The 24,246-nt window shown below is 46.0% G+C and overlaps 1 protein-coding gene across 6 annotated transcripts in view; it reads left to right on the forward strand.

Annotated features, from left to right (window-relative positions):
* Positions 1-412: 412 nt before the first annotated feature.
* BicC (protein bicaudal C) overlaps positions 413-24,246 on the forward strand; it is a 133,762-nt gene continuing 109,928 nt past the window's right edge. For 4 of the 6 annotated variants that reach the window (XM_070098140.1, XM_070098142.1, XM_070098141.1 and 1 more), the window contains exons 1-2: positions 413-676; positions 15,830-15,921. In XM_070098140.1, coding sequence (XP_069954241.1) covers positions 508-676; positions 15,830-15,921 — 261 coding nt within the window. In that variant the 5' untranslated portion in view covers positions 413-507. Of the gene's footprint in view, positions 677-12,156; positions 12,306-15,829; positions 15,922-24,246 lie in introns of those variants that run through there. The other 2 variants (XM_070098145.1, XM_070098151.1) reach the window with 2 other exon arrangements.

The raw sequence follows: 24,246 nt of genomic DNA on the forward strand, positions 1-24,246 counted from the left end.
TGTTAAGCATAGCAGTGTTACTGAGTGGTCTGGCCACACTGTGGTCGATAACAGCTTCATTGTTTCGTATGTGCCGCCAAGGATTCGGAGGCGGGGCCAAGGTGCTGCGTACGCAGCAAACAAATAAAATTCTGCTATTTCTCACGCAAATTTTACATGATTTCGCTCGATTTGTGAATTACCATTTATTATTCCCAGCCTCTAAAGAAATATTTAGCCTCGTAGTGACTTTGAGGTCTTTGCTAATTATATATTAATTCATATGTCGCTTGAATTAAAGGAATACATATAAATTTTAGCGTGACTGTTGAAAAAGAAATAAGAAGGTGATCGAAAGTGAGAGGTGAATGATATGAGGAGGACCAAGGCTGTGATTGGTCAGTGTTGCTGGGCTCACCACTCACAGACAATGTTTTGTTTTGCAACACACCCGGGCCGACTTTCCTGACATTACCTACGGTTTAAATTTTGCGGACAGGACGAAATTTTCGTGACACAAGTGTGATTATGGGGCCACACGATCATCTGGAACAAGATGATGTCTCCGAGGTGTACTCTGAGGGATCACTGTCAAGATGCAACAGTGCAGAGAAGATGACACTGACGGTATTAGGAGATGGGTTGGTGGAAGAGAGATTCAGAGTGGATAGAAGGAAGCTGGAAGCTATGATCCTAGGTGAGTATATTATTATATTCTAGTAGGTCTAGGTGTCATGACAAGGGCCATATATATTCGGCAGGTTAGGGGAAAGGGACCCGGGAAGGGACAGTACCAGTGAATTGGCTAATGGTTGTTTCAAAAGGGGCGGGGCTTTGCATTAAAGGTCAGAATCGTAAGACCTTCACAAGTTTGCTTGTTAAATGACCTAAGTAAGTAAGTAAATTTATTCAGGTATACACAAATACAGTTACACAGAATTATCATACATAGCAGCATATGTGTTGAGAACCTGGGATAACCCAAAAAAGTCAGAGTGACTTATTTCCATTGGGGTCCTGATGTATATTAATTATCCAAGTACTGTGATTTCCTTTTATATATATCTTACTGTTACTTTGTATTTGATGTAGTATAAGAAATTTGGTTATTTTCTGTGCATATTGTCATAGGGTAAAGATCATTAAGAAAATCTTCCCCAATATTTATATATTTGATGGGAAAGCGCTAAACCTGTGAGTGGTTATAAAATGGTTGGTGAATTGGAGGTAATTAGATTTGATTCAAGGTGGAGGGGGAAAGAGCAGATCTAATTCCTTGTATCAAGAGCCCATCGCAAGCATCAATACTGCTTCAAAGGTCAATTAACTAGAAATAAAAATATCCAATGATGTAGAAATTTGCCATATCACCGTCAACAATAGTTACGACGTAGATCTTTTATCACCGTCAACAATAATTACGACGTAGATCTTTTATCACCGTCAACAATAGTTACGACGTAGATCTTTTATCACCGTCAACAATAGTTACGATGTAGATCTTTTATCACCGTCAACAATAGTTACGACGTAGATCTTTTATCACCGTCAACAATAGTTACGACGTAGATCTTTTATCACCGTCAACAATAGTTACGACGTAGATCTTTTATCACCGTCAACAATAGTTACGACGTAATCTTTTATCACCGTCAACAATAGTTACGACGTAGATCTTTTATCACCGTCAACAATAGTTACGACGTAGATCTTTTATCACCGTCAACAATAGTTACAACGTAGATCTTTTATGTTTTAGAGAAGCCTAAAAAATAATTGAAAGGGAAATTTAGGATTTTAGGCCGTAAAGATGATTTCTTGAAAAATCTGCACAACGATGTTAGTTTACGTTCCACTTGTATGTAACTTAGTACCTTGTTTCTTAACAGGTTAAATAAAAATGTACATTTTCTTAACACTTTATTCATTGTTAATGAGAAAGTGTAAATTTGTGTGTGAGTGTAAATTTGTGTGTGTGTAAATTTGTGTGTGTGTGTAAATTTGTGTGTGTGTGTAAATTTGTGTGTGTGTGTAAATTTGTGTGTGTGTGTAAATTTGTGTGTGTGTGTAAATTTGTGTGTGTGTGTAAATTTGTGTGTGTAAATTTGTGTGTGTGTAAATTTGTGTGTGTGTAAATTTGTGTGTGTGTAAATTTGTGTGTGTGTAAATTTGTGTGTGTGTAAATTTGTGTGTGTGTAAATTTGTGTGTGTGTAAATTTGTGTGTGTAAATTTGTGTGTGTGTAAATTTGTGTGTGTGTAAATTTGTGTGTGTGTAAATTTGTGTGTGTGTAAATTTGTGTGTGTGTAAATTTGTGTGTGTGTAAATTTGTGTGTGTGTAAATTTGTGTGTAAATTTGTGTGTGTGTGTGTGTGTGTGTGTGTGTGTGTGTGTGTGTGTGTGTGTGTGTGTGTGTGTGTGTGTGTGTGTGTGTGTGTGTGTGTGTGTGTGTGTGTGTGTATATAAATGGGCACGTGTGTGTTTGTGTGAATGCGTGTGCTTGCGTGTGTGTAGGTAGAGGACTGTTTTGGTTACCGGGACCATCATGACAACGACCTTCCAGCTGGTAATGACACCCACCTCAGGAATGTTGCTGTCTCTAGCTCATGAACAGTCATATATAAACCAAATGTTAACTTAAAAATGATCTTATGGAAGAGAGGGAGGAGAGTCAGCGTAACACTGGAGAGGGAGGAGAGTCAGCGTAACACTGGAGAGGGAGGAGAGTCAGCGTAACACTGGAGAGGGAGGAGAGTCAGCGTAACACTGGAGAGGGAGGAGAGTCAGCGTAACACTGGAGAGGGAGGAGAGTCAGCGTAACACTGGAGAGGGAGGAGAGTCAGCGTAACACTGGAGAGGGAGGAGAGTCAGCGTAACACTGGAGAGGGAGGAGAGTCAGCGTAACACTGGAGAGGGAGGAGAGTCAGCGTAACACTGGAGAGGGAGGAGAGTCAGCGTAACACTGGAGAGGGAGGAGAGTCAGGGTAACACTGGAGAGGGAGGAGTGTCAGCGTAACACTGGAGAGGGAGGAGAGTCAGCGTAACACTGGAGAGGGAAGAGAGTCAGCGTAACACTGAGTCAGTAACACTGGAGAGGGAGGAGTGTCAGCGTAACACTGGAGAGGGAGGAGAGTCAGCGTAACACTGTCAGCGTAACACTGGAGAGGGAGGAGTGTCAGCGTAACACTGGAGAGGGAGGAGTGTCAGCGTAACACTGGAGAGGGAGGAGTGTCAGCGTAACACTGGAGAGGGAGGAGTGTCAGCGTAACACTGGAGAGGGAGGAGAGTCAGCGTAACACTGGAGAGGGAGGAGTGTCAGCGTAACACTGGAGAGGGAGGAGAGTCAGCGTAACACTGGAGAGGGAGGAGTGTCAGCGTAACACTGGAGAGGGAGGAGAGTCAGCGTAACACTGGAGAGGGAGGAGTGTCAGCGTAACACTGGAGAGGGAGGAGGTCAGTAACACTGGAGAGGGAGGAGAGTCAGCGTAACACTGGAGAGGGAGGAGAGTCAGCGTAACACTGGAGAGGGAGGAGAGTCAGGATAACACTGGAGAGGGAGGAGAGTCAGGATAACACTGGAGAGGGAGGAGAGTCAGGATAACACTGGAGAAGGAGGAGAGTCAGGATAACACTGGAGAGGGAGGAGAGTCAGGATAACACTGGAGAGGGAGGAGTCAGGATAACACTGGAGAGGGAGGAGGTTACCTGGAGGTTATTCCGGGGATCAACGCCCCCGCGGCCCGGTCCATGACCAGGCCTCCCGATGGATCAGGGCCTGATCAACTAGGCTGTTACTGCTGGCCGCACGCAGTCCGTACGAGCCACAGCCCGGCTGATCCGGCACTGACTTGAGGTATCTGTCCAGCTCTCTTGAAGGCAGCCAGGGGTTTATTGGCAATTCCCCTAATGCTTGATGGGAGGCTGTTGAACAGTTTTGGGCCCCGGACACTTACGGTGTTTTCTCTTAGTGTACCAATGGCGCCCCTACTTTTTATTGGCGGCATTTTGCATCGCCTGCCCAGTCTTTTACTTTCGTAGGGAGTGATTTCTGTGTGCAGATTTGGGACCATTCCTTCCAAGATTTTCCAAGTGTAGATTATGATATCTCTCTCCCTCCTGCGTTCCAACGAGTACAAGTCAAGTGCTTCCAAGCGTTCCCAGTAGTTAAGGTGCTTGACAGAACTTATACGTGCAGTAAAGGATCTCTGTACACTCTCTAGATCTGCGATTTCACCTGCTTTGAATGGAGATGTTAATGTACAGCAGTATTCCAGCCTAGAGAGAACAAGTGATTTGAAAAGGATCATCATGGGCTTGGCATCTCTCGTTTTGAAAGTTCTCATTATCCATCCTATCATTTTCTTTGCACGTGCAATCGTGGCACTGTTGTGATCCTTGAAAGTGAGATCCTCAGACATTACTACTCCCAGGTCCCTTACATTATTTTTCCGCTCTATTGTATGGCCGGAGTCAGTAGTATACTCTGTTCTAGTTATTATCTCCTCCAGTTTTCCATAACGGAGTAGTTGGAATTTGTCCTCATTGAACATCATATTGTTTACCGTTGCCCACTGGAAAACTTTGCTTATATCTTCTTGGAGGTTAACCGCGTCCTCAGCAGATGACAGCCTCATGCAGATCCTAGTATCATCCGCAAAGGATGATACGGTGCTGTGGTGTATATCTCTGTTTATGTCTGATATGAGGATAAGGAATAAGATGGGGGCGAGTACTGTGCCTTGTGGAACAGAGCTCTTCACTATGGCAGCCTCCGATTTAACTCTGTTGACCACTACTCTTTGTGTTTGATTTGTTAGGAAGTTGAAGATCCATCTCCCCACTTTCCCAGTTATTCCTTTAGCACGTATTTTATGGGCTATTACGCCATGATCGCATTTGTCAAATGCTTTTGCAAAGTCTGTGTATATTACATCTGCATTCTGATTTTCTTCCAGTGCATCCAAGGCCATGTCATAGTGATCCAGTAGTTGTGAGAGGCAGGAGCGACCTGCCCTGAACCCATGTTGCCCTGGATTGTGCAGATTTTGGGAATCCAGGTGATTTGCAATCCTGCTTCTTAGCACTCTTTCAAAGATTTTTATGATGTGGGACGTCAGAGCTATTGGTCTATAGTTCTTAGCTAATGCTTTGCTGCCACCTTTATGGAGTGGGGCTATATCCGTTGTTTTAAGTGACTGTGGAATTTCACCCATGTCCAAGCTCCTCCTTCATAGTGTACTTAGGGCACGCGAGAGGGGTTTCTTGCAGTTCTTAATGAAAACAGAGTTCCACGAGTCTGGGCCCGGGGCTGAGTGCATAGGCATGTTGTCAATGGCTTTTTCGAAATCTATCGGAGTTAGGGTAATGTCGGAAATCTCGCATACATTTATGGAGTTTTGAGGCTCATTCATGAAGAAATCATTTGGGTCGTCGATCCTCAGACCGATTAGTGGTTCACTAAACACAGAGTCGTACTGGGATTTCAATATTTCACTCATTTCCTTGTTGTCTGTGTAAGTCCCATCCTGTCTGAGTAAGGGGCCGATACTAGATGTGGTATTTGCCTTGTTTTTGGCATATGAAAAGAAATATTTTGAATTTCTTTCAATTTCACTAATAGCTTTAAGCTCCTCCTGCCTCTCCTGGTTCCTGTAAGAGTCATTTAGCTTAAGTTCGATAGTTTCCACTTCCCTGGTCAGCGCCTCCTTTCGTGTATCAGATATTCTAGCACTCCTGAGGAGCTCAGTGACTCTTCGTCGTCTTCTGTAGAGGGAGCGTCTTTTTCTCTCCAGTTTACTCCTGCTCTTCTTCTTTCTTAGGGGAATATGCCTAGAACATGCTTCGGCTACCAGGAAGTTGATCCTTTCAAGGCACTGGTTTGGATCCATGTCATTTAAGACATCTTCCCAACATGTTTCGTTTAGGACATGGTTTACCTGGTCCCAGTTGATGTTCTTGTTGTTGAAATTGTATTTTGTGAAGACACCTTCACAGGTACATGCATTCTGCTGTTCAGGACCCCTATGCATGTACGTCTGGACTTCGATTAGATTGTGATCGGAATTAGTTGTTTTTGATATTCTTATGTCTCTTATCAGGTCCTCATTATTTGTGAAGATAAGGTCAAGTGTGTTTTCTAGTCTTGTTGGCTCCACTATCTGCTGGCTTAAGGTGTGTTTTTCGCAGAGACTTAGTAGCTCATGTGTGTGTGACCTTTCATCTGCGCTACCTCTGGGGATTGTTTCAGCTATAACATTATTTGCTACATTCTTCCATTTTGTATGCCTTAGGTTGAAATCACCAAGCAGTAAGATGTTTGGGGATGGAGCTGGAAGGTTTTCCAAACAGTAATCGATTTTCAGTAGCTGTTCCTTGAACTGTTGGGAGGTTGCATCTGGTGGCTTGTATACAACCACAATGACTAGGTTTTGGTTCTCGATCTTTATTGATAGAACTTCAACAACCTCATTTGTGGTGTTCAGCAACTCCGTGCAGATAAGGGACTCTTTGACATACAGGCCAACCCCCCCCCCCCTTGTTGCCTGTTTTTTCTGTCGCATCTAAAAAGGTTGTAACCACTTATCCATATTTCACTGTCAAAGTGATCTTTTGTGAGAGTCTTTGTGAAGGCTGCAAACATTGCATTAGACTCCACTGGAAGTCCACTGATAAAAGGTATTTTGTTGTTGGTGGATGGCTTAAGGCCCTGTATATTAGCAAATATGAACGAGGTTGTATTCTGTGTTTGTTGGGGGGATTTTGTTATTGGCATCAGTAGTTGTAATTCTGGAGGGCCATGGGTGGCCATTGGCTGCGCCTCCAGTCAAACAAGGCTCCAAGGTGGTGGACTATTTTTGTTATTTCCTTCCATTTTCTTTTTTCGTTTCCTGCCACTAAAAAATCACCTGGAGTTGGGTTGTCGTAGCTACTATTGTTTGTCTTGTGGGGTCTGTGCCTCCTGGTCCCTTTTAGATGGTATGCAGGGCACTCGATGTTGTAACACTGCTTCTGGAGGACCGAGGAGTGGCACATTTTTGGGTGAAAGAAAGTACAGGAAGAAGAACGACACACTCCTTTAGACAGGAGGTCGCTACATTTTTTGGGATGGTCAAAGTTGCATGTCCCATTTTTTCCCCCTGTTATTCCATGCTTACAGATGCCCCAAGAGAGGGAGGAGAGTCAGGATAACACTGGAGAGGGAGGTAGCCAGAGTAACACTGGAGAGGGAGGAGAGAGGGGAGTCAGCGTAACACTGGAGAGGGAGGAATAGGACCTCCCCCGTCCTGGATCAAACTTAATAATACTTTACGTTCTCGAAGCGCTGTATGACCATTACGGGTTTAGTGCTTCATCCATAATATAATTTTTCTTATGTGTATAAACGGAAAAATGTGCGCGTGCGTGCGCGCAAGCGACCGAGACAGCAGTGCCGGAAATTGCTGCACTGACCCAAGCAGATGAAGTTGGCTTTTTTAATGCAGTGAAAGACTTGATCCAAGAAACTAGGGGCTGCTCTGCCTTGGATAGAATCTGATTTCCTCCTGTACGGCCCTTATGGGTTCAACGATCCCTCGTTAATATAATATGTTAACGGTGTTAATTTTAACATGCAGCTGGTGAGAGTATAACACTTAACAATCTCTAAGGCAGACACTCGTGCTGGGTCTACTTCACTTACAGCTACTCTACGCCAGATACACTTGTTGTGTTTGTCTATATTAGTCACTTAACGACAGACACGTGTTGGGTCTGTCTATATAAATCCCTTAACGACAGATACACGTGTCGGGTCTAACTGCAACGATGAGAGCAAAGTCTCCATGACGTCAACATGACGTACTCTTGTAAACATACACCTCAGGAAGCTTCCGTGTCGGATGCCGCAGTGGGGGGTGGAACTGGTGGGAGTGAACCCTACGGGACTAGTGGTGGGTGGGAGTGAACCCTACGGGACTAGTGGTGGGTGGGAGTGAACCCTACGGGACTAGTGGTGGATGGGAATGAACCCTACGGGACTAGAGGTGGGTGGGAGTGAACCCTACGGGACTAGTGGATGGGAATGAACCCTACGGGACTAGTGGTGGATGGGAATGAACCCTACGGGACTAGTGGTGGATGGGAATGAACCCTACGGGACTAGTGGTGGGTGTGTACGAATGGTATATAATACCGACAAGATGAGATTAAGACACATGTGCAACATCTGGGTATCTTTATTGTAGACGTTTCGCCATCCAGTGGCTTTATCAATACAAATTCTAGGACATAACTTGAAGACAGTAGAACTATGTACAGAAGATGAGGTAATTAGTCCCTCAACCTAGGAGTAGGTGCGAAGAGCACCATACTCGTGGAGTATGGTGCTCTTCGCACCTACTCCTAGGTTGAGGGACTAATTACCTCATCTTCTGTACATAGTTCTACTGTCTTCAAGTTATGTCCTAGAATTTGTATTGATAAAGCCACTGGATGGCGAAACGTCTACAATAAAGATACCCAGATGTTGCACATGTGTCTTAATCTCAACTAGTGGTGGGTGGGAGTGAACCCTACGGGACTAGTGGTGGGTGGGAGTGAACCCTACAGGACTAGTGGTGGATGGGAATGAACCCTACGGGACTAGTGGTGGATGGGAGTGAACCCTACGGGACTAGAGGTGGATGGGAATGAACCCTACGGGACTAGTGGTGGGTGGGAGTGAACCCTACGGGACTAGTGGTGGATGGGAATGAACCCTACGGGACTAGTGGTGGATGGGAATGAACCCTACGGGACTAGAGGTGGATGGGAGTGAACCCTACGGGACTAGTGGTGGATGGGAATGAACCCTACGGGACTAGTGGTGGGTGGGAGTGAACCCTACGGGACTAGTGATGGATGGGAATGAACCCTACGGGACTAGTGGTGGATGGGAATGAACCCTACGGGACTAGTGGTGGGTGGGAGTGAACCCTACGGGACTAGTGGTGGGTGGGAGTGAACCCTACGGGACTAGTGGTGGGTGGGAGTGAACCCTACGGGACTAGTGGTGGGTGGGAGTGAACCCTACGGGACTAGAGGTGGATGGGAGTGAACCCTACGGGACTAGAGGTGGATGGGAATGAACCCTACGGGACTAGTGGTGGATGGGAATGAACCCTACGGGACTAGTGGTGGATGGGAATGAACCCTACGGGACTAGAGGTGGATGGGAGTGAACCCTACGGGACTAGTGGTGGATGGGAATGAACCCTACGGGACTAGTGGTGGGTGGGAGTGAACCCTACGGGACTAGTGGTGGATGGGAATGAACCCTACGGGACTAGTGGTGGATGGGAATGAACCCTACGGGACTAGTGGTGGGTGGGAGTGAACCCTACGGGACTAGTGGTGGGTGGGAGTGAACCCTACGGGACTAGTGGTGGATGGGAATGAACCCTACGGGACTAGTGGTGGGTGGGAGTGAACCCTACGGGACTAGTGGTGGGTGGGAGTGAACCCTACGGGACTAGTGGTGGGAGTGAACCCTACGGGACTAGTGGTGGGTGGGAGTGAACCCTACGGGACTAGTGGTGGGTGGGAGTGAACCCTACGGGACTAGTGGTGGGTGGGAGTGAACCCTACGGGACTAGTGGTGGGTGGGAGTGAACCCTACGGGACTAGTGATGGGTGGGAGTGAACCCTACGGGACCAGTGGTGGGTGGGAGTGAACCCTACGGGACCAGTGGTGGGTGGGAGTGAACCCTACGGGACCAGTGGTGGGTGGGAGTGAACCCTACGGGACTAGTGGTGGGTGGGAGTGAACTCTACGGGACTAGTGGTGGGTGGGAGTGAACCCTACGGGACTAGTGGTGGGTGGGAGTGAACCCTACGGGACTAGTGGTGGGTGGGAGTGAACCCTACGGGACTAGTGGTGGGTGGGAGTGAACCCTACGGGACTAGTGGTGGGTGGGAGTGAACTCTACGGGACTAGTGGTGGATGGGAGTTCAGAGAGTTTCGAGTGGGGATATTGGTAGTAGGGGGGCGTGTAGAGAAGTCAAATATGTCCTGGTTTGATGTCAGGGTAAAGGGAGTGGGTGGTGGAGGGTTGTGGCCCTGGGAAAGTGGGAGGAGGGGAATAGATGAGGATGGGATAGGGTTAAAGGGGAAGTGCCGGAAGAAAAATGTGAACACGTGCTTTACATCAGCTGTTTAGCACGTAAACACATGGCGCGCACTTGGCGGCTCAGTATGTCTGCAGAATACTAATAAGCTTTTCTTTTTGAGAAGAAAGAACATTAATGGTAATGGTATAAACCTTGGTTATTGATAGACATGTAAGCAAACTCTAGGATATTAGTTAAAAATACGTTGTGGTCATGGGAACTTTATCATGACCCCAGGATCGACACTTTTTTCTGATGAATGGTTTTGAAAACCGACAAGTTGAAGAATTGAGACACTTATGCAACACATGGAAATCTTTATTGAAGAAACGTTTCGCCACACAGTGGCTTCATCAGTCCAATACAAAGTAGAAATGGGTAAGGAGAGTAGAAGTTTGAGGTAATCAGTCCCTCAACCTGGAATCGATGTGTTCAGTCCATCACTCTTGTAGGAAGTGCAGCACAGGGCCAGAGAGGTGGCTTATATACTGCGGGGAGAATACCGTGTGGCGAAACGTTTCTTCAATAAAGATTTCCATGTGTTGCATAAGTGTCTCAATTCTTCAACTTGTCGGTTTTCAAAACCATTCATCACATCTGTCAGACACTGCAACATCATGGGATCTTGGTACAAAGACTTCAACGCTTGCCCAACCTTTGGACGACGGCCTACTTACACTAGTGGCAGGTCCCACTGTGATCCCGCCTCCTCCTGCTTGGACTCATCTCACCGCAGTATATAAGCCACCTCTCTGGCCCTATGCTGCACTTCCTACAAGAGTGATGGACTGAACACATCGATTCCAGGTTGAGGGACTGATTACCTCAAACTTCTACTCTCCTTACCCATTTCTACTTTGTATTGGACTGATGAAGCCACTGTGTGGCGAAACGTTTCTTCAATAAAGATTTCCATGTGTTGCATAAGTGTTTCAATTCTTCAACTTTTTTTCTAATAGGCTATAGTCGGTTAATAAAATTCTCATGAAAAACTGAGTAAGATGCTGCATATTTTTAATTACCGCTTAAACTAAATTTATTGTTTCCCCACATACTCAGTAAAGTTACTATAAAATATGTAAATTGAGGATTGAGCACTTGGGGAATGGGAGGTATCGGAGTTGATGTTAGGGGAAGGTCCCAGTTCTTGGGATGAAGTTTTACAGCGTTAAGGGAACCTACTGAAGGTCAGAATTAAGTAGGAAATACCAAAGATTATCACCAGTACCTGAGGGAGGGATGGGATGGGATTGAGTAAGGAGGAAGATAGGAAGAAGGGATTGGTTGACCCCTTCCCCCATGTAGACCTTAGGTTAGGTTAGGTAAGATTCTTCAGGACACAGGACACGCACAGTTTGAAAGAATGCTGCTCAAACGGGCAGCTTGCTTTCAAAGAACTCAACACCTTTGTTTTCATGGCATAAATAGCATATGATGACCCGCCGTATGTAGACCTTGAAGGTCAACTTGATAACTGGGGAACTGGGAAAGCCACTGTTATCTTGGGTAACGGGGGGGGGGGGGTTGGAGGTATGGCAGATAAAGAATACTCGAGCAGATGCAAGAATTGTCACTGTCCTTTCTAAATTATTTTATTCTTGAGTAACCGCTAAAACTGTAAGGTAATTACAGCACCTGTGGAGTGGAAAATTTTATAAGAGGAAGGGGAATGTGAATAACAAAAAAAGGCACAATATCGTGACAGGAACTATACACAAATAACCAGTACATAAGGAGAGAGAAGCTTACGACGACGTTTCGGTCCGACTTGGACCATTTACAGTCACACTGTGACTTTGTAAATCGTTCATGTCGGACCGAAACGTAGTCGTAAGCTCCTATCTTCCATGTGCGGGTTATTTGTGTAAGGGGAATGTAACTACAGTTTCTTGTATCATGCATTCAACATAAATGTTAGTCATCCAGATGACCAGAATATTCTTAGCTACCAAAGCATAATTAGAAACTCGTATACGTATAATAGTCAATTGTGATAGGATTTCCACCACTAGGCTTGGCCAGCTGTTGTGATATAATGTTATCTTGCCACAGTTCACCCTTGCGTTATCTTGCTATCAATCCATGTAGCCTGAGAGGTGAAGTGCCACACCAGTATTTTGCTAGGCGGTAGCTCGTCTTGTGTACACGCTTAGAGATCTGGGAAATACAAGGCTCTGCCAGTTGCTAATGGTTATTCTGAAGGTAAATTTTATTATCAAGTGGTTATGGTACAACAGTCCTGCTTGCAATATTCACCCTGTATATAGTTTGTATTTTAGGAGATTGTGTGAACTTACCGATTCTGTTTATTAGATATCGAAAAACGACACTTACGCACTGCTATTTTTTTTACATTGTGAATAGTAATAGACGTATACTTTTGTGCTAGTATCCCCCATACCTGCTAACCAACATACTCTCTTTCCCTACTCATAATATGTCCTCAAAACACATGGATACACTCCCACCTCCAGACATCTTCCTGTACACAACAAATTTTCACATCCTCCATATATACACTGACTCGGCCTCCCCCTTTAAAACTATTAGTATTTATTAACCAAGTTTATTTGGAATCTGTTGCTAAGAAAAAAGTTCTCAAAGCATCGCTTGAAATTTTTATATAGGTAAATAACACTTGAGAATCGTGTCAGTCATTGAACGTTTGTGTTGAATGACCCACACGAGTTTAGTGGTTCTCGTAATAAACAAAGTGAATATCCAGAGTTTCAAAGTGCCGGCAAGTAGATTACACACTCGGACGTATGGACAGGTATCCTGAGTGATGGATGGTTCATTAATGGGATTTAAAGCTTCTCGATTACAAGAGGGTCATTAAGTCCATGTAACCTGTTCACCAGCAGTCAGTAATACCTTAATCTCTGAAGTGGGGATTAAAGTACACTGTGAGTGTATATACACTTGAGAGACGTACTTCTCTGTAACCATCGCCTATTTATGGTTGCAGAGATCAGTTCTCAGATCCTGGCCCCTGCCTCTTGACAGATTCACGCGGGGGCGTTGATTCCCGGAATACCCTCCAGGTAGATGGTTCTAATTGGCCTGGTTTGAACTACATCAGAAAAAAAATAGGTCTGTGCTGTAGGTGTGTAGAATAGATATTGGTATAAAAAATGATTCATAAAAAAACTGGAAAAATCCATAGTTAGAACCCAACGGTGTGTGTGGCAAGAACTTGTCATAAAACAGTCACGAATGTCGCCTTCACAACTTCATATCTACCGAAGTAACAGTCACACTTCACTTATTCTTATTAAATTTCTAAAATCAGAGATAATTTTTGGTAAGATAAGATAAAATATTTTTTTTTTAAATCGCCGGCACTGGGAAGTACATATATTTCAAGTCCTTCGGCAATTTAAGGGTTAAAAGCGTGTATGGAGGCTTCCTTCACTGTCCCCCCCAAGAGCATTCCACTTCCCGACCACACCACTGAGACTAAAGAAATAATTCTTAACATCTCTGTGGCTAGTCTGTGCCTTTTAACTTCAGCGGATCTCGAGTTCCCGTTTTTCACCTCTCAAACTGCCTATCCCTATCTACCTTATCAATTCAGTTTAGTATTTTGTACGTTGTCTTTCTCTGGTAGTTCTGTCCTCTAGTGTTGGCAGATTCAATTCAGTTAGCGTCTCGTAGCTCGTGCACCTTAGCTCAGTTGAATGTTTTAGTTTTTTTAGTTGTGCGTTCCATTCAGGTGCTGCATACTCTAAGAGGGTCCTTACGTATGTAAGTGTACGCATTGTGTGAGGGGAGAGGGAGGGAAATCGAGGGGATGTAGTGAGGGAAAGAGGGTACCTTTGTAATGTTGGAGGTACCCTTGTAATGTTGGGGTACCCTTGTAATGTTAGGATACTTTGTAATGTTGGGGGTACGTTTGTAATGTTGGGGGTACGTTTGTAATGTTGGGGGTACCTTTGTAATGTTGGGGGGTACCTTTGTAATGTTGGAGGTACCCTTGTAATGTTGGGGTACCCTTGTAATGTTAGGTACCTTTGTAATGTTGGGGGGTACCTTTGTAATGTTGGGGGATACCTTTGTAATGTTGGGGGATACCTTTGTAATGTTGGGGGATACCTTTGTAATGTTGGGGGTACCCTTGTAATGTTGGGGGTACCCTTGTAATGTTGGGGGTACCCTTGTAATGTTGGGGGGGTACCCTTGTAATGTTGGGGGGTACCCTTGTAATGTTGGGGGGTACCCTTGTAATGTTGGGGGGGTACCCTTGTAATGTTGGGGGGTACCCTTGTAATGTTGGGGGTGTACCCTTGTAATGTTGGGGGGTACCCTTGTAATGTTGGGGGTACCCTTGTAATGTTGGGGGTACCCTTGTTATGTTGGGGGGTACCCTTGTTATGTTGGGGGGTACCCTTGTTATGTTGGGTACCCTTGTAATGTTGGGGGGGTACCCTTGTAATGTTGGGGGGTACCCTTGTAATGTTGGGGGGTACCCTTGTAATGTTGGGGTACCCTTGTGATGTTGGGGGTAACCTTGTAATGTTGGGGATGGAGATGCACTCTTACCGGTAGTTTAAAGCGATGTCCTTAATAGGTGTCTAAAATTCCCAGGGGAGTTGGCTCGTATTATCTGGATTCAGTCATCTTCCACATGTTTAGTACGATGCCAGCCTACATACTCATATATGGAAATAACGCTTTTTTTTTTTTGTTAGCCTAGGGTTACCTGGAGGTTACCTGGAGGTTATTCCGGGGATCGACGCCCCCGCGGCCCGGTCCATGACCAGGCCTCCCGATGGATCAGGGCCTGATCAACTAGGCTGTTACTGCTGGCCGCACGCAGTCCGACGTACGAGCCACAGCCCGGCTGATCCGGCACTGACTTTAGGTATCTGTCCAGCTCTCTCTTGAAGGCAGCCAGGGGTTTATTGGCAATTCCCCTAATGCTTGATGGGAGGCTGTTGAACAGTTTTGGGCCCCGGACACTTATGGTGTTTTCTCTTAGTGTACCAATGGCGCCCCTACTTTTTATTGGCGGCATTTTGCATCGCCTGCCCAGTCTTTTACTTTCGTAGGGAGTGATTTCTGTCTGCAGATTTGGGACCATTCCTTCCAAGATTTTCCAAGTGTAGATTATGATGTATCTCTCCCTCCTGCGTTCCAACGAGTACAAGTAAAGTGCTTCCAAGCGTTCCCAGTAGTTAAGGTGCTTGATAGAGCTTATACGTGCAGTAAAGGATCTCTGTACACTCTAGATCTGCGTTTTCACCTGCTTTGAATGGAGATGTTAATGTACAGCAGTATTCCAGCCTAGAGAGAACAAGTGATTTGAAAAGGATTATCATGGGCTTGGCATCTCTCGTTTTGAAAGTTCTCATTATCCATCCTATCATTTTCTTTGCACGTGCGATCGTGGCACTGTTGTGATCCTTGAAAGTGAGATCCTCAGACATTACTACTCCCAGGTCCCTTACATTATTTTTCCGCTCTATTGTATGGCCGGAGTCAGTAGTATACTCTGTTCTAGTTATTATCTCCTCAAGTTTTCCATAACGGAGTAGTTGGAATTTGTCCTCATTGAACATCATATTGTTTACCGTTGCCCACTGGAAAACTTTGTTTATATCTTCTTGGAGGTTAACCGGTTGTATGCCATTAACAATGTTACATTTGTACAAATGTGGAAGTGGAAACCTTATGTAGTAAACTTGAAGACTATTGTTATTATAACCATTTACAAATATTTGCAGGGTGTCCGTCAGACCCGTGTGACCTAGAGATCATGAAGTTGCCAATATCAGCAGACGGCCGGGTTCTCTCTGCAGACGATTTCTTCCAGAAGGTGAGTGTCGTTAACCCCGTGTTCTTGTTGGCTTGTAGGTCGAGGTGGTGGTGGTGCTTGTTCCTACAAAACTGGTTAGTGAGATGGGAAATATCCATGATTTACCTCTAATTTGCGAGTTCCAGCCATAGCATTGCCTTATCCCAACGAAATAATTTACTATAAATCCTTTATAAATCTAAAAAAATAGGTCTTATTAGGGAGGAAGAGGCAAGACGGAGGGTAGGAGTGAGCAAAGGAGGGGAGGAGTGAGCAAAGGAAGGGAGGATGTGGAATATGATAGGGAGGGGAACGGACAGCAAGGGAAGGGGATTGGCGGTGCGGGGGAGGGGCATCTGTTGAGTGAAAAATGAAAGTAATACTAGATGTCTCAGCACGGCGATAAGGGCAGTGGGCAGGCCTAGTGCCACTTTTTTTTTTTTTAATTAAAATCGTTATATACACTGATATCCTTTACCCACCACTTCGATACCTCCAGCAGGTACTGGTGTTCTTACACTGGGCAGAGTATTCCAGCAAAACTCCTGTAGGCGACTCTCAACAGTAGGCTAGGTGGACAGTTGAAGGGGTGTAAGGAAGCCGGCCCATATTTTGCTCTGCGCCAGGGAATCGAAATCTGGACTTTGAGGTTGCGACTCGAACGCAATCGGTGAGCTACGCTCCAACCCCAGTGCTAAATATGTAGGCCTAGACTGGGAGGATGAAGGCCTAGTGTGACTTTGTAAATGGTCCAAGCTGGACCGAAACGTCGTCGTAAGCTCCTCTCTTCTATGTGCGGGTTATTTGTGTGTCGTTCCAGTCACGGTATTGTGCCTTTTTGTTATTTATGAAGGCCTAGATTGCGATGAGTTATTGGTGGTGACGCGTCGATGGTTGCACATTTCTAGTTTCATTAAAACTTTAAACACACGATTTGTTTTACTGCCTCGAGGTAATCTCTTACAGTAATGTTTGTAGAATTACCGGCAGTGTTAGGTTAAAGGACACAAGGGCTGATAAAGCTCCTGGAGAGCGAAACATTGCCACAATAATGTGTCACATTAGTTGCACTTGTCCTGTTACCTAACATAATCTCCTATAATTCAGACTTTGCTAGTCTTTGACAAATACGTGCCAGAGAAATAACTAGGCGGGTGGGCAGATGGATATTTATTAAACTTCTTAACAAACAGAACCCAAAGACTAACAGTAAAACAGCTAAAACATGTGTTACTATGTTGAGAAATTCTCTCGAGGCAGTCCTCGCCCCTTTTCTTCCTAATAACATTTCTGACAGACTTCTCAGGAAATAAGAACTATCAGTACAAGACAAACTCAAACCTCTCAATAAAACTAAATCAGATGTGATATACCTGGGAGGTTTAAATGTCAAATCTAACGTTCAAGGAACATAACAATGTTATCGCCACTGAAAGAAATGTAATAAAGTTGGTAGAATTACCGACAATATGTAAAGTAAAAGGACACAAGTGCAACTAATGTGACATTTTATTGTGGCAACGTTTCGCTCTCCAGGAGCTTTATCAAGCTTGATAAAGCTCCTGGAGAGCGAAACGTTGCCACAATAAAATGTCACATTAGTTGCACTTGTGTCCTTTTACTTTACACTGAAAGAAATGGAAGCGCAGGCGAGAGAGATGCATCATAACCTACACCTGGAAGATTCTAGAGGGACTGGTCCCTAATCTGCACACAGAAATCACTCCCTACGAAAACAAAAGACTTGGCAGGCGATGCAACATACCTCCAATGAAAAGTGTCCGTGGTCCAAGACTGTTCAACAGCCTCCCACCAGCCGTAATAGACCCCTGGTTGTCTTCAAGAGGAAGCTGGACAGACACCTAAAGTCAGTGTTGGATCAGCCGGGCTGTTGTTCGTTCGTTGGACTACGTGCGGCCAGCAGTAACAGCCTCGTTGATCAGGCCCTGATCCACCAGGAGGCCTGGTCATGGACCGGGCAGCGGGGGCGTTGATCCCTGGAATACCCTCCAGGTAGACTCCAGGTAGATAATTAGTATCTTCAAAACAATAAATGCCAAGCCAGTGATACTCTTCAGGTCACTTGTTCTCTCTGGGCTGGAATATTACTCTGTACTAATGGCCTCTTCATGGCAGGCGAAATTGCTCGCCTGGAAAATGTAGAGAGAACCTTCACAGCTCTTATAAACTTAGTCAAACACCAAGTACTCCCAGTACTTTAGAAGTCCAAAGAAATGTACCCTTTAGAACGTAGGCGAGAAAGATGAATGCTAAATTACACCTAGAGTATACAAGAAGGAATGGTCCCAAACCTTTTGTCCATCGTCACCAGTCAGCTTGCTTTGCTGAGTGGGCTGATAAATTATTGCTTGATAGTAGATGTGCTGACTGGTGACAGCTGTCGTTTTCCTTGGAGGGGGGCGGGGGTTAGAGGGAATGGAGGAGTGGGTGTAGAGGAAAGCCTGTGGTTGACGGTCTTGCCCCTCTGTTCTTAGTCAAGAGTTTCCTCTTACCAGAGGTAGAGTCGGCCATGACTGCGCGCCGAGGTATACCGTTCAGTGACCCGACATCCTCAGACTGTCAGGTTCGTGAAGTGGCCTACACTAGCAGTCAAGTTCGTAGAGCGACCTTTTCTGACGATCAGTACCGTAGACTTATCGGCGGCCTCTTGTCTCTTCCTCTTTCGCACATAGAAAAACAAAGGCCACAAGTTATTTTCTTAAGAAACGGGAACAACTGGAAAGCAGATTATCTTCTCGAGGACAGAGACAGCCATTGGAGAACCCTCGCTAGGATATGCGCTGACGAAGAGGATAAGAGGGGCAGACCTTCCCGCTGGAGTTATCGTGAGACGCCGCAGGAGTGGAGGGATAAAGAGATCTGTGCACCTGAAGACATGAGGCAACAGTTGCAGTTTTCCTTCACAGGCAAGGCAGGAACGGATGAAAATGATGTTAGCAGCAACAATATGAAAGATAACAGTATTGGCGGGAACAGTTGGAAAAATGTCAGTACTGGGTGCGAATATAGCAGTGGTTTCGGTTGGATCAATAGTGACGATACCAGCTGTGTCGGTTGGAACAGTATTGCAAACAGCAACGGGGTCAGCGGGAACAGTAAAAGTAGCAGTGGTGTTTGCTGGAACAGTGGTGACGATAGCGGTGTCAGCTGGAACAAGAGCGAAGATAGCAAAGGTGTTGGCTGGAACAGTAAGACAAATAGCAACTCTGACGGCGATAACAGAAACGATAGCAGTGATATTGGCTATAATAATAGTATTACAAATGGCAACAGTGTTGACTGGAACAATAGCGACGAGAGCAGCGGTGTCGGCTGGAACAGTATTTCAAATAGTAATAGAATCATTGAGAATAATAATGAAAACGGCAACGGTGACAGCTGCTACCCCAGTGGAAAACAATGTGGTGGTGTCAGTGGATGCCGCCCGAGCCTGGGCAAGTCGGAGAGCGGTACCTGGAAGTACACCTCCACCGGGAGTATAAGTGAAGAGTTAAGTTATTTCACTGACCAGTCACTTAAGAGTCAAGCAGAGGAAATGAGATTTGCCATGGCAGATTTGGCGGAAGGTCAGCCTCTCCTTCAGGAAGACTGCTTCAGTTCCTTCGTTCTCCCTGACGTAGGTTTATTATTACATGTTAAGTATCATTGTTGGCTTTTAAGTGTTGTATGAGTGCTTGTGTATCATTTTAAGTGAGATCTTGTTGAATGACTTAATTATCAGAGAACTACGTAAATGTTTTAAAATTATGTAATTTATGGGTACGCTCAAAATGGGTAAAAAAAACAGGTACTAATTCATTTAATGCATCTTGGGATGAGCGCTAAATTAGCAGGAGTCGTACGCCGTCAGTCATGTTTGATTCAAAGAAAGGATGAGTAACTCCAGTTCTTCGGATCAAAAGCCCGTTACCTGCATCAAGGCATCTGCCTTGAAGGGACAAGTGCAGAGCAAACTTTTATGACGCTTCACTCTGTAGCCCTGTTATAAAGTTAGTGTTAACTTTAAGCTATACACAGTGAAATGTTTCAGCAATACTTTGTTTGCACCTGTCTTTCTCTGATATTGTTGGCAGTATACTTTCTGGGGTAATAAAGTTTGATTCGAGGAATTCGTAGGATAGGTTATGTAAGGTTCGTTCCACACCTTTAAAAATTATGGTCATAGTTATAACCATTTCTTGAGAGGAATTAGTAGAGAGGCATTATTAGTTCACCCATCTCCCTTGAGGTAGGAAAATTTAGAGAAACATTCACGCTTGGTTATGTATTATACAAGTTTACTGGGCTTATTTGCTTCCTGTGTTAGGTTTCTTCTTCCTGTGTTGTATGATTTCATACGGATTTAGCGCTTGTTTTCGGATATAATGTGTAGTATTTAAATATTAATATGAAATCTGGGGGAGTGTCAGAGTTTCCAGTGTTTAAGAAAACTTAAATGGAGGATGCCTTTATGCTGGAAGGGTTCCTCGTTCAAAGAATTGAAGCCTTCCTCTACTTCCTCGGAGCATACCTGATTACCTCAGTACCTCTGATTTGAGACGCTATGTGACTCCTTTGGATTTAACGCTCCCCAGTGGATATAATACTAATCTATTTTGAGGGAATCGCTCCAGCAGCAGTAGTAGTAGCAGCTTCAGCAGCAGTAGTAGTAGCAGCTTCAGCAGCAGTAGTAGTAGCAGCTTCAGCAGCAGTAGTAGTAGCAGCTTCAGCAGCAGTAGTAGTAGCAGCTTCAGCAGCAGCAGTAGTAGTAGTAGCTTCAGCAGCAGTAGTAGTAGCAGCTTCAGCAGCAGTAGTAGTAGCAGCTTCAGCAGCAGTAGTAGTAGTAGCTTCAGCAGTAGTAGTAGTAGCTTCAGCAGCAGCAGTAGTAGTAGTAGCTTCAGCAGCAGCAGTAGTAGTAGTAGTAGCTTCAGCAGCAGTAGTAGTAGCTTCAGCAGCAGCAGTAGTAGTAGTAGCTTCAGCAGTAGTAGTAGTAGCTTCAGCAGCAGTAGTAGTAGTAGTAGCTTCAGCAGCAGCAGCAGCAGTAGTAGTAGTAGCTTCAGCAGTAGTAATAGTAGCAGCGCAGCAGCCCGTGCAGCAGCAGCAGCGTTAGCTAGCAGCCAGCAGCAGCAGCCCCGTTGCAGCAGCGCCAGCAGCAGCAGTAGCAGCAGCCGTTGCAGCAGCAGCAGCAGCCAGCCCTGCTGCAGCAGCAGCAGCAGCTCCAGCAGCAGCAGCAGCAGCAGCCCAGCAGCAGCAGCAGTAGCAGCAGCCAGCTGCAGCTTGCAGCAGCAGCAGCAGCCACTGCAGCAGCAGCAGCAGCCTCAGCAGCAGCCAGCAGTGAGCAGCCAGCAGCAGCAGCAGCAGCAGCAGCCCAGCAGCAGCAGCAGCAGCAGCCCTTGCAGCAGCAGCAGCAGCATCTGCGCTGCAGCAGCCCAGCAGCAGCTAGCGAGCAGCAGCAGCAGCAGCAGCAGCAGCAGCAGTCAGCTGCAGCCAGCAGCAGCATGCTGCAGCAGCAGCAGCAGCCTGCTGCGCAGGCAGCAGCACCCTGTTCGCAAGCAGCAGCAGCAGCCAGCTGCCTTGCTGCAGCAGCAGCAGCCCGCAGCAGCAGCAGCAGCTGCGTTGCTGCAGCAGCAGCCAGCCCAGCAGCAGCAGCAGCAGCCCAGCAGCAGCCCCTTGAGCAGCAGCAGCAGCAGCAGCAGGCAGCAGCATTAGCCGCCAGCAGCAGCAGTAGCAGCAGCAGCAGCAGCCTCCAGCAGCAGCAGCAGCAGCCTCCAGCAGCAGCAGCAGCATAGCCTCCAGCAGCAGCAGCAGCAGCAGCAGCAGCAGTGCAGCAGCAGCTGCAGCCCAGCAGCAGCAGCAGCAGCAGCAGCAGTGCAGCAGCAGCAGCCTGCCAGCAGCAGCAGCAGCAGCAGCCTGGAGCAGCAGCAGCAGCCTCAGCAGCAGTAGCAGCAGCAGCAGCCAGCAGCAGCAGCAGCCTCAGCAGCAGTAGCAGCCTCCAGCAGCAGCAGTAGCAGCAGCCAGCATGCAGCTGTTAGTAGCAGCAGCAGCTCCAGCAGCAGCAGCAGCAGCAACCTCAGCAGCAGCAGCAGCAGCAGCAGCAGCCCAGCAGCCTGCAGCTGCAGCAGCAGCAGCTCCAGCAGCAGCAGCAGCTGACTCCAGCAGCAGCAGCAGCAGCAGTAGCCCGCAGCTGCTGCAGCAGCAGTAGCAGCAGCAGCCTCCAGCAGCAGCAACAGCAGCTCCCAGCAGCAGTACAGCAGCCTCAGCAGCAGTGCAGCAGCAGCTTGCAGTAGCAGCAGCAGCAGCCTTGCCTAGCAGCAGCAGCAGCAGCCTGCGCCTTGCTGCAGCAGCAGCAGCAGCCAGCAGCTCCAGCAGCAGCAGTGCAGCAGCAGCCTCCGCGTAGCAGTAGCAGCACCGTGCCAGCAAGCAGCAGCAGCAGCAGCTCCAGCAGCGGTAGCAGCAGCAGCAGCAGCAATGCAGCAGCAGCAGTAGCAGCAGCCAGCAGCAGCAGCACATAGCAGATACAGCAGCAGCAGCTAGCACAGCAGCACTCCAGCAGACACAGCAGCACACACCTCAGCAGCACACTCAGCAGACACAGCAGCATCACCAGCAGACACAGCAGCACACTAGCAGACACAGCAGACATCACCAGCACACAGCAGCACACCAGCATAGCAGCAGTATCACTAGCACAGCAGCAGCACACTAGCACAGCAGCAGCACACCAGCACAGCAGCAGCACACCAGCATAGCAGCAGCACACTAGCAGACATAGCAGCAGCACACCAGCAGATTACAGCAGCAGCACACCAGCAGACACAGCAGCAGCACACCAGCAGATTACAGCAGCAGCAGCACACCAGCAGATTACAGCAGCAGCACACAGCAGATGCAGCAGCAGTATCACCAGCAGACACAGCAGCAGCACACCAGCAGATTACAGCAGCAGTAGCACACCTAGCAGATTACAGCAGCAGCACATACAGCAGAACAGCAGCAGCAGCACAGCAGCAGACATAGCAGCAGCAGCAGTCACCAGCAGACATAGCAGCAGCAGCACTAGCATAGCAGACATACCAGCAGTATTACTAGTAGCAATAGTAGTAGTATTACTAGTAGCAATAGTAGTAGTATTACTAATAGCAGAGGCAGCATCTGTAATATTTTAATTACAATATATGTAAAGGTAAGATTCATTTTAATTTTAAGGTTGCCTTGACGTGGGTGCACAAGTCTCAGGCAGGGTTACATTACTAAAGCCTTGACGTGGGTGCACAAGTCTCAGGCAGGGTTACATTACTAAAGCCTTGACGTGGGTGCACAAGTCTCAGGCAGGGTTACATTACTAAGGCCTTGAAACTTTTCATCTTGGAGGCCATTTAAATCTAAATGTCGAGCTATTTAGGAAACATTTGTGACCTTAGCTTAAAATGCAAGAAGTGTTTCACCAGGCAAGCTGTGTTTGCCAACAGTGCTGGAGTAACTAAGATAAAAATCACTCTAAAACTTGATTGAATTAATAAATTAATCGGACGATAAATAATGCGAAATTTATGCAAACTTGTTTATTTTAGCAAAGTTAGATTAATTTGCTAAGTTTGTTTAGGTGCATCACTCAAGGGGAAGGGATGCCTTGATACTGATGAACAGTTTCTGATGCTAGGAATTTAAGCTATTCTCCCTTTCCTTGGATCAGACTTAGTTACCTTGTGATGTAGTTCAACTATGCTTGGTAGGTCGCTAGGGAGACCTAATTTAACCAATTGTATGGTCACACCTTGCCTTGGCAAATAGCTGTCAGACACGCCTTTCGGCTTAAGTCTTGTGTAGATTTAGCGCTTCCCGTAAATATAATGACTAAGCCTACAATGAATGGTAGTAGGAAGACACTCAGCAAAGAACCTTTTATTTATACAACCTTGTATAAATAAAATCTTGTACAACCTTGTAAATAAGTAACGAAGAATCTTGTACAACCTTGTATAAATGTAGGTTTTTGCTGTAATAATAATAGGTGCAAATTTATAAAAGTGTGCCCTGTTAATTTACAAACTATTAATGAGCAAGATGTGTAGTTTAAAAATGTTTACACTGAGCAGCTTGGCTTTTTTTTTTTACACTTCCTTAATTATTATTTGCTTGTATAACACGCGGGTTTACCGTTTCTTTTATAGTAGTCCCCTCATGGAAGGTTCCTGGACGCTGCTGAGGGGCTCTTTGATCTAGGGAATTGGATTTGTGCTCCAGTTCCCTGAATTAAGCCTAAATACCTTCCACCTTCCCCCCTCCCCCACGGGCGCTGTATAATCCTACGGATTTAGGGTTTCCCCCTTGATTATAGTAATTGTA

Source organism: Cherax quadricarinatus, chromosome 61 (assembly GCF_038502225.1).
Source record: "Cherax quadricarinatus isolate ZL_2023a chromosome 61, ASM3850222v1, whole genome shotgun sequence".
Lineage (NCBI taxonomy): Eukaryota > Metazoa > Arthropoda > Malacostraca > Decapoda > Parastacidae > Cherax > Cherax quadricarinatus.